This window comes from Cibotium barometz, chromosome 2, assembly GCF_041138505.1.
Source record: "Cibotium barometz isolate CiBa-2024 chromosome 2, ASM4113850v1, whole genome shotgun sequence".
Lineage (NCBI taxonomy): Eukaryota > Viridiplantae > Streptophyta > Polypodiopsida > Cyatheales > Cibotiaceae > Cibotium > Cibotium barometz.
The window spans coordinates 21,333,892-21,345,103 of record NC_141047.1 but is presented as its reverse complement, the minus strand read 5'-3'; the positions used below and the strand labels follow the sequence as shown (position 1 = coordinate 21,345,103).

The 11,212-nt window shown below is 36.7% G+C and overlaps 1 protein-coding gene across 1 annotated transcript; it reads right to left on the bottom strand.

Annotated features, from left to right (window-relative positions):
* Positions 1-561: 561 nt before the first annotated feature.
* On the bottom strand, positions 562-8,924 carry LOC147640803 (serine carboxypeptidase-like 43). Its single transcript, XM_086815358.1, has 10 exons — positions 8,443-8,924; positions 4,310-4,417; positions 3,716-3,808; positions 3,547-3,639; positions 3,372-3,457; positions 2,889-3,224; positions 2,645-2,781; positions 2,420-2,512; positions 1,309-1,426; positions 562-994 (listed from the first exon to the last, which is right to left on the bottom strand). Exons 1-10 carry the CDS (start codon positions 8,726-8,728, stop codon positions 851-853), a joined length of 1,494 nt encoding a protein of 497 aa, XP_086671484.1. The 5' UTR covers positions 8,729-8,924; the 3' UTR covers positions 562-850.
* Between the last annotated feature and the right edge of the window lie 2,288 nt (positions 8,925-11,212).

Sequence of the window (11,212 nt, the reverse complement as noted above, 5' to 3'; positions counted from 1 at the left end):
TAAAGTAAAATCTCTTAAACTCAATCAAAGTTCCCAAACTTAATAGGAAACTCAAAATTCCCAAAATTAACTAAACTCTCACCAAATCGAATTTCCCAAAGTTTTCTTATGTTCACAAACTTTCTTGGAACATAAGAAAGTTTGGAAGCAAGGTGGTTTATGGAAGCCTCATGGGCAAGGTGTTCATCCTCAATGTTTTACCTAATTTTATTCTTCCAATACATACATACATACATATATATATATATATATATATATATATATGGTGTCGTTGGGTTGGTGAGATCGTCAACCTCTTTCCATGTCTGTTTTTTCTATGTTAGGTTGGTGAGCTCGTCGACCTCTTTTCATGTCTGTATTTTCTATGTGTATGTCTGGGTTGGTACAATAATGTGGGTTGATCTATTATGGTGTTGTTTCTATTGGTGGTGGTGAACCATTTGAAAGCATCTTAGGAGTCACCGTAGAGCGATTTTAGATCATCTGCACGCATCCAGACCAAGTTGCTACACTTAAAAACATGTTTGGCTTGCAACTGTTGATGCACATATACGCTGCATGAATTTGAAGGCATTTGTTCTGGCTTTTGATATCCAAACACAGCAGCGCTACAAAGTTCTGCAATTTTAAGACTAAACATAAACAATATGCAGTAGAGTTGAGAAGGTGTGGAATGATATTACAACAGATTTTTGCAGGGTTTTAAGATCCAATTGTACATATCTTGGCAAGTAAGATGAGGTAGAAAAATCTCCTTTCGTGATAATGTGATCATGTTTTGTCGACCAGTGTTGATTGAAGCCGTTTATAGAAAGGGGACTCATGGTAGGGGGCACTCCATTGGGGCGTCTCACCTTAAGGGTAAAGCAATTCCTCTTATGAATGCCTCAAATAGAACCAGTGCCCTGGCTGGTTGTGCAAATGGGACCATATGGGCTGCACCCCTTACAGTTGCATATGTCAAATTTCCAAAAGCTTGCGTCCACCCTCCCACCTATACCATTAATCAAAGCACCCTATTGAATATTAAGCATTTCCAACGGCCTTCCTCCTAGCATATAGTTTGCTAGGAAATGAAAGTAATGCCTCACTACACACATTGTTGTCCTCCTAGGCATATACTTTGCTAAGAAATGAAAGAAGTGCCTCACTACACACATTGTTGCAATATACATGAAGTTGGAGATGTGTGCCAATCTTGAGCTTTAACTTCGTGAGTGTACAATTTTGCAACATGGACAAGGTATACTTAGATATGCCTTTATGAAAAGTGTTTTCATATGCTTAACATTGAAAGGAGATCAATACCTGCCCCTCTGCATACCATGCACTATATGTAACAGTTGTGAGGAGGCTAAGCTTGCCCGCCATTGAGTCAACTTGGGTCCTAGTTCCAGTGAGTGGTACAACAGAGTCTTGGTCACCACTACACCACACAGGTGTCAAATTTGAACTCAATCAATATCATCTCAATCTATAAAAGCATATACAAAAAGAAGCATCTATAAAATCTTGTACAAAAAGTAACTACCTTTGGACAATAAAAGAACACATCATAGGGATATTTGAAAAATATAATAGAGCACAAAAGGTAAACTTTGATAACAATTATGAATGCAATTGAGCTAGTCATGGATTCTCAAAAAAGTCATGAGAAAATCACCAGACTATGAGCCTGACTCCTAGCCTTTAACCAATGAGAGAGATGAAAATTAGTAGAGAAAGAAAGAGAGAGAGAGTGTTTAAATATATAGCCAAGCCAATGAACTATGTATGTTCCATATGAGGGCACTAAAGTACAAGGAATAGGACCTCAACCCAGGATCTCTCAACTAGGAGCCCAAGCCTAAAATGTTATACTACTAGCACCACCACTACCACTACCACTACCACTACCACTACCACTACCACCCCACACCCACACCCACACGCACACACAACCCAAAACCCCCACACTACCACTACCACCCCACCCTACACGCACACGCACACGCACACACAACCCAACCCCCCCCCACACACACACTCTCTCACTTGTAAATTCAAACTCTTCACCGAGTAGTGGTAACATGTCACTAGGAGCCGGAGGGTAAACCATTTTACTACCACTCTCACTCTCACTCTAACTCTCACTCTCAAAACACTATACTACCACTACTCTTCACCGAGTAGTGGTAACATGTCACTAGGAGCCGGAGGGTGAACCATTTTACTACCACTCTCACTCTCACTCTCAAAACACTATACTACCACTCTCATTCTCACTCTCACTCTCACTCTCACTCTACCACTACCACTCTCACTCTCACTCTCACTCTCACTCTCACTCACTCTCCCAACACTATACTACCACTACCACTACCACTACCACTCTCACTCCCACTCACACTCACTCTACACTCTCACAACACTAATTCACCTGTAAATCCAAACTCTTAACCCCTTTTGCAAGAGATCACCGAGTAGTGGTAACATGTCTTGAAGCTGGTCTTCGAAAAGATAGTTCAACATCCTGCGTTACAATTAATGATAGTCTAAAGTCAGCAGTGATTATTACACTCGAATGCAAATTAGAAAAAGAGAAAGAAATTTCTTTTGATTTCTTATTTCTAGGGTTTTAAAGACGTCGGTAAAATAAGGTTACTTGGAGCAAGCTTCCCAACGATAGGGAAGGCCGGTAATGTTTGCGTGGAGCGCACTTTGAACAGCCGGTCGGTTCAGATAAATCGCAACTTCATCGTCAGTGCAAACATCCACGTGTTCAGGCTCGGGAACAGACATCTGTCAGTTTCCTTCAAATATCAGAAGAACTCCAACAATAACCAATAATTATTATTTATCTTCACACTAATCTCGATTATATTCATTAATTTTTAGAAAGCACCCACCAGCCTTTGCAGCCTTAGTTGCTGCTTGATCATTGCAGGCTTGCATACATCCAGAGTTAAATCGTAGGTGTTGATGTTGCCTATCTCTTGCACAGATTTATGCAGAAAATGTGAGCACCCCATCTGTGTCGTTGCATTGAGATTATTGTTATTATAATTATTATCCTCATCATTTGCACTCCGCCTGTTAATCTCTGCTTTGCTTGGATAGCCGTTGCTGAAATCACAGGAACTCCTGATGCCTTCATAGGTTTGATCCGATATGACTCCATGTGACCATAGAAAAGCGTATGTTGCATTTGTGTCTAAACCATAATTAAGAAGTGGGTTCCCAATCTGTATCGCCAGTATATTTCTTAATTAGATCATAATAGCCATAATATAATTCTTCAATTGTAAAGATATTATTGCGTGGTTATATATTTATTAGTGTTGTAGAAATCTTCTTTCAAAGTGGATTAAGCGGCGTGATGTGTCACTTACTGCAAAGCCTTTGAGATTAAACTTAAACCCGTAATCTTGCGCATTATTCTTAAGGATAAGATCAGCCAGCTGTGGAATGTAATGACCTAAAAAAACAGCTGATTAGTGAATAAACCAAATCAATACTTTCCTAGGTTTAAATACACATTTGATCTAAATTAATTAGTTAGACTACCTGCATAGCTTTCACCAGTGAGAAAAAGCTCTGAAGCTTGGAATTCCGGGAATTCTTTGAACCAAGCCAATAGGAAGGCTAGGTTTTCCATTGCTACAAGAAAATTATGATTTGAATTTATTAGCATTTAGTTGCAATTAGTAATTATTCACGTGGTTTAGAAACTCACCAACTTTTGAGTCATCTGAGTTGTTGTCATTATCTGTGTTTGAGTATGAGAACCCCACTCCAGAAGGAGTTTCAAGGAAGAGTATATTAGAGGCTGCAAAATTTAAAAAAAAAACATAAATATGGCTACACTTCAAAACATAAATATGGCTACAGTTCCACCATATATATGTATATACGTACATACATATACACATATTTAAAGATATATATACATACATATATATTTTTTAAATATGTGTACATATACATAAGTGTATATTTAAATATATATATATATATATCTTTAAATATGTGTATATATACATATACACATATTTAAAGATAATATATATATATATAGAGAGAGAGAGAGAGAGAGATGTATGTATGCATATATATATACACTATATGTATAGTACGTATACATATACATATATCTATATATATGTATGTATATATATATATCTGTATATTATGTACTATATGTATATATGTATAGTACATAACACACATGTACGTATGTACGTATATAACTTCTAAAAGTCCAACTTAATATGCTTATTAGTTTATATTCTCATGGATATTTGAGAGCTTATTAGAAAAATTAGCATACCTTTGTTCCAAGAATAGGGATTAAGGAGGAGGCCATCTCCTTTAGCCTTTGGATGGAAGGGTCCAAGCTCAGTAAAAGCTCCGCCACCCACTGAAGAGCAACCCGGTCCTACAAATTTGAAAACAACAATAAAATCCTTTACCTTTTAGTTACTGTTTGGTCTCTAAATCCTTTACCTTTTATTTTTTATTTTATTTTTAGTGTTAATGCTCCTCTAGATCTCCGGAACCCTCTTTAAAACACCTTGTAATACCTATTTTGTAGATAAAGTTATTATTATTTATTATTACCATGTGCATGAAAGTAAACTGACAAGAACATATTAGTTAAAATTAATACTAGCTGCCTCGCCAAACAAGTCACAAAGCAAATAAGTCAGATACCATGGATTCCCTCCATGAAAATCAGCACGGTTTATAAACTTAAGTAGGCTTCTGCCACTTCAATCACTAGGTCATCGCCGAAGATAGCATACTTGGTGATCCACAAAATATATATATAATAAAAATGAAGCAATGCAAGTATACATAAATTATAGGGTTTTAGTTCACCAGTTTTATAAGTTCCATAAACTCCAGCTATGGCTAGCTTGAATTTCCATGTTTTTTTTAAAAGTTAAAAACGGAAAAAAGTATTAAAATGTTTGATCTTTTAATCTTTTGACAAGCACAGAGTTCCTCCCACAGACCCAAACCACCTCCTCTCTTTCTCTGTCTCTCCATATATTTTTAAAAATCTCTGCTTCATTTTGGCCTACCTTGTAGAAATTCGGACTCAAGAAAAAATTCTCAAAGAACTTAAAACCTAAAAGAGTCTCCCCGTTGACTCTCTAATTCTGTCTCCTGCTTGAAGTTCATTTCTCTCTCCCTCTCTCTTCAAGCTAGTGTAGCTTCTTGTTAGAAAAAGACATGCGTTAATGTATTTTCAACTTGTAGATTTCTACTTATATTTCACCAAGCCTGTCAATTCTTAAGAGAAAGGGTTGTAGTTGCTTTTTGAAGGGCGTCACGCTTATTTTTTACCATTTTGATTGTAAAATACTTGTAAATTTTTAAAATATCTATCAAAAATTATACTAAAATATAAAAAAAACTTGCTATTTTTTTATTTAAAAGGTTAAACATTACTCAAGATTTTTTTCTTAAAGAGCATACTAAAAGATATTTTTTTATTTAAAAGGTTAAACATTACTCAAGATTTTTTTCTTAAAGAGCATACTAAAAGATTTTTTTTAATTTTTTTTTCTTTTTGTGCAACTAATTCTTAGTTGATGAGAAGGCTCCTCTAAAAACCTCGCATGCATTTTTACAAACACCACACCCGAGAGGCAACATTACAAGTCGAAGTAACGAGCAAGGTTTGAACCAATAACCTCGGGCAAATCAACCAAACACCATAGCACTGGGTAACAAGCAAGGTATGAACCCAAAACCTCGAGCAAATCAACCCAACACCATAACAATGCGCTACTGTCCCATGATTCAAAATGGAGCTTTTCTTTTCAAGGTAAAATTTTATGTCCCTTTACTAAATAAAGGGTAAAATGCCTCAAGAAGGACTGCTGAGGCTTCAAATGTGAGGCTTGAGTTACTATTACTCGTCCATCGTGCCTATGATAGTGGCGAGGGTGCCCGTCAAAAATGAAGCCTGACGGGCACAGTGAGCACTGAGGTGTGTCCTCGTAATGTTAGACTGCTAGTAGTAGTCCACGGACTTGGACGGTCAAAACAAAAAGCAGCGCATCCCGTACCGAACAGATGGTGGGGGGGTCCACGTCCAATCATTTTTCGTGGCCCAGAAGCCCCAACCAAACACATCCCTTGAACCAGCGGATCATCCGCTCACTTTTTTACTCCTACCCCCATTCACCAATTAAAAAATACAACATTTATGACATCGTAGAAAAATTAAATAAAAAAATAAATTGTGTTTCTCTTAATTAAAAAAATTCTGCTAAAAAAAGTCTCTAACTTTCAAGCTCACGGTCAATATATATCAGCACAAGAAGAACAATAAAATATCTGGGCTTCTTGTAATTTCTTCTTTAAAAATTTGTTAAAATGCATTCAAATTTTAAAACCGCTTTAGAAATTCGGAGATTTTGAAAGAAGTTTAATTTTTAAAAATCCCACATTTTTCTTGGAGCTGTTCTTTTTTCCTTTCATAGAAGTAAGAGTGTTTACCTTTGTTTTTCTTTTGTGGAAAGCACGGTGTTTATCTATGTTTGTTTGTTTTTTTTAAAAGGGCAAGGGTATTCCACCATTATAAGTAGAAAAAAAGTTTATTTGGATATATGGGGCGGTAAGAATAATGATAATGATAATGATAATGATAATAATAATAATAATAACATAGTCAATAAGAAGGAGAATGAGAATTGTACTATGCAAGTAAGATTTTGCGTAATGCGAGGATAGTGGGGAAGTGGGGGTCGGGATGTGTCGCAATGATGATGAATCTTTTGTTGACTAGCTAAGCTGAGATAGAGAGCAGTCTTTCTTCAGAGCTTTCAAGGGTGTACTGTGGTTGAGACTGATGAGATTGGACAATGGAAGGGCATCAACATTGAAGGGAGTACGCACGGCCTCCACGCCTTTGCAGCCTCCATTATTAGCGCACACAGAACAGTCTGCGACTGTACACTTAACCGAAGTACATGGTAATTCTCATTTTTATGTGTATATATATATATATATGTTTATATATATATATATAATATAATGGGTGTGTCTATAATTTACCTTATATATATATATATATAATATAATGGGTGTGTCTATAATTTACCTTATATATATATATATACATGTATGTGTGTATGTAATTTAAGTGTGTATACATGTGTGTGTATCATATATATATATATATATATGTATATGTATATGTATGTGTGTATGTAATTTACGTATTTATACTTACATAGTTATGTATTTGCGGGCTAATTGCATGGTATCTACATGTGATGAATTGTAATGCAACCTACTTACATCCCTAATCTGAATTTACATATAAATATATGGATAATGCTACCATTATACAACAACGCTGCCAAGAGATCATCGTTGAGGAGCTTTTATACAACCCAGAATTACCATTATTAATTAATTAATATTACTAAATACCATTATTAAACTATTTAGATTATTCGACTCCTGACTGTTTTTCCTTCTTATGACCTAGAATTGAATCCCTAACATACTCAATTGTCTCCGAAAAAAAAAGTATTTATATTCCTGCAGGGCTGCAGCTCCCACGTCGAAGTATCACGCCACAACTTTCGCCACGTCATGCTTCTGCTTCATAATGCGATACTAATCACGAGTCTAGACTATGGATTATAACTTAATAAGAGGTTAATTACAAAAAAAAGGATACTATAAATGCAAGGGTCCTCAGCTAATCATCTCTAACGGCTAGATAATTGCAAAACATGCGCATTGACGAGAGTTTTCCATTACGCTATAAGCAGCGGGAAATCTGTGTAATCAATTTAACGAGAGTTTCTCAGTTTCTATTAAGCTACATAAACATTCATTAGGAAGTATTGGTTGGCATCAATGATAGTTTCCACTAGAAAACCTTTGATGGGCCTTGAGTGCGGCCCTTGAGTACTTCCATTGTGCGCAAGCTTTATTAAACTGCTGCAAACTTTTTCTCTTTTCTTAAAAAAAAACAACTACTGCAACTCTTTTATAATAAAAAACCACTGCTGCTCTTTTTCCTTTTCTTAATGCTTGAGGGTAATTGATTAACGTCGTAGCTGAGTGCTGTTGTACTCGTCTCTAATATACCTCCACTAACGTGAATTACATTTAGCCACAAAGTTTAGCTTGCTTCAATTATCGACAAATACACAGACAGGAAATCCAATGCACAATAATCTTCACATAATAAGCATATTAACTCTAAGCCTATGAACACTGATACTTGTAGAGCATCTAATCTCTCTCTCTCTCTCTCTCTCTGTCTCTGTCTCTGTCTCTCTCTCTCTCACACACAGACACACACAAATCGCAATGTCGTGGAGCGAGTGAAATTTGCTGCATCAGTGCTAATATCTATTATGCCTACCCACAAACACAATGCAGTTTAAAGAAATAATTGAAAGATCTAGAATTAAGCTAGTAAAGTACCTCCATTGAGCCAAAGGGTGAGGGGCAGCTGAGACGTCATATTTGCTGATGCTTCAACGAAGTAATAGAAGAGGTAGCGGCCAGCCTTTTGGTCCACATTGATATAGCCAGCATACTGACGAAAATCCACAGGAGGTTGGCCGGGCAGGCTATGGACGAGGTGAGAGGGAGGGGCCCCAAAGGCTGGGGGCGGAAACGACATTAACAGGGGCAATGATAACAATAAGAAGGTGGATAGCAAGGTGAATGATGATGCAAGATGCAAAGAAGCTCTCGCATGAGCCATGATAGCTAGATTACAGTGTGTGCGCGCGCGCGCGTGAGAGAGAGAGAGAGAGAGAGAGAGAGTGTGTGTGTGTGTGTGTCTCTGAGAGACAGAGAGTGTGAGAGCTCATCCAAATAGAGTAATGAATGAGAAAAGAATGGCTTGTAGTGGGAAGAAAACTACGAAGTACCTACAAGCTACTAAACCCCCCACCCCAAACACGCATGCATGATGCAGCATGTTCAATGCCTTTGCCACCTTTCCCTCCTCTGGTCAACCCTCTCCATTTCCCAAAATTCTACTCTTTTTGAGCCGCCTCGATGTATTTATAACTTTATTATCGCTAGCGGCCTCAATGAAATCTCTAGTAAAGTACTTAGACCCTTGTTCCTTTGGGAATCCAACCCGAGTCAAAGGCTTTTAAAGACAATAACATTAACAATTACATTGGTCAGCCATATTACACCGATCACAAAGCTGAAATGACTTAATGTTGAGAGAGGAGAGGAGCACTGCTCGAAAAAAATGTTTTTTTCAACCACCCTTCAAATTAAAGGTAATGCTTAGGCTTATTTGGGATTTAGACTTAAAAATCATTACAAATCGTCCAAATGCTGCGATTTATAACTAAAATGTGCAAGTTTCAACCCTTAGAATTAAAGGCAACGTGAGGTTTCTAAACTTCATGCTGAGAAAATTACACTACAAACCGGGTTATGTGAGCATTGGAAACAAGTTCAATCTTCCCATCACAATTTTCAAAGACAGGCTACACGTTCCTTTCTCATCTCTTAATGGCCTTGCTTAACTTTGGAAAAACCTCACTCTTCAATAGGGGTTGTATAATGCTCAAGTAGCAACCACATCCCCTTGATTCTTAGGGGGTTTAAAGATCATATCCCCTTGATTCTCAGGGTGTTTAAAGATCACATCCCTTCCACACCCATGAAATGTGAAATGGGAGGATCCTATCATATGGGAGATAATGTGTGGACTCTTTCATAAGCACTATGTATTGTTTCATCTTGTTCACATCATTGATTCCATAGTTCATGTATCTTGCCGAGTTTGAAATGAAGATAATGACCATTGCATATAATTTTCATGGCAAACATCATGATCAAAATATCAACCTCCTTTTAAAAGGAAATTATTGTTTTCAAAGTTTGAAACATGCTTATCTCAAATAACTAATGAGACCTCTTGCAAAAAAAATGAACTCAACAACTTTTTCTTCTTAGATGTGACTCATGGCTAGCTCTATGGCAAACCACAAGATGTATAGAATCTTAATACACAAACACTTAGAGCACTCATAGCTTCATGATGGTACATGTTTAACTTAGTGTGTGTCAATGACTTTACACCTCAAGTATGCTTAAATGAACTTTATGCATATTGGTGGTTGGCATTGTATCTTTTTGCTAGAACTAGTTGAGGTGTAAAACTATCATAGTTTTAAAGGTGTCATTTTCATTTAGCTAGTAAGTAAAAATCTTGTCACACATATTCGAATATGATGAAATGTTTGAAAGTTTTGCATATTTGATACACACGAAGCATTAAACCTTTTTCTTACACTATAAGATATACCGGCTCAAGTGATAGGGGGATAGCGACAAAATTTACGGGAGTCGTAAAAAGACACTCTTAACAACACTTTTGGGATTATACTACCAAATTTTTTAAAAAGCTCACCAATGTCGTTTAGCGATATTTTGTGTGTCGCTAGAATTATGTCACTATGTGACATTGTTATTAGCAACAAGAATCTCATTACATACGAGAGTTATATTGTAGCATGTGTACTTCAAGTTTCATTTCTCTCTCGCCCTGCCTTTTTTTCCTAAGAGTTCCCTCTCCAGCTTGCGTTGCATCTTCTCTCTAGTCTCCATTATATACATTACACATATCTATATTTTCCCTTCCCATGGGCAAGCATGCAAGCCTATGGCGAGCATGGAAAAACCTATGCAAGCCATGGGCAAGCATGCAAGTCTATGGCGAGCATGGGCAAACCTATGCAAGCCATGGGCAAGCATAGCCATGTTATTAGGAAAAATTTGGACTCACAAGCTGACCCTCTAAGGGCTTTCTCTCTCTTCCATTAATCAAGGAAAAGTGCAAAAATAATGTTATAATATTGCTCCTCTCTTGTCTCTTTTTGAATCTTGTACATCTCAAAATATTAGTTTTATGATAGATTCACTTATTATTTTATTCACTGTCCAAGAACTGTACCAAACTTGCTCAGAACTCGAATATCTCAAAAACTATTTCTTTATTTGAGGTGGTTTCGAATATCTCAAAAGATATGACATTCTTAAATGCCCAGATTCATTTATGACTGAAGAAACAATCATTTCGTGATTCTAGAAGGATTTCATCTTTAAAATGGAATATCTTGATTTGTACTTTGTATTTCATAATTTCTTTTTACAAGTACGTAGATCCGTGCTTTATCTACATGGTGGTGCGTTTTTATGTTTTTTTATAGAGATTTGA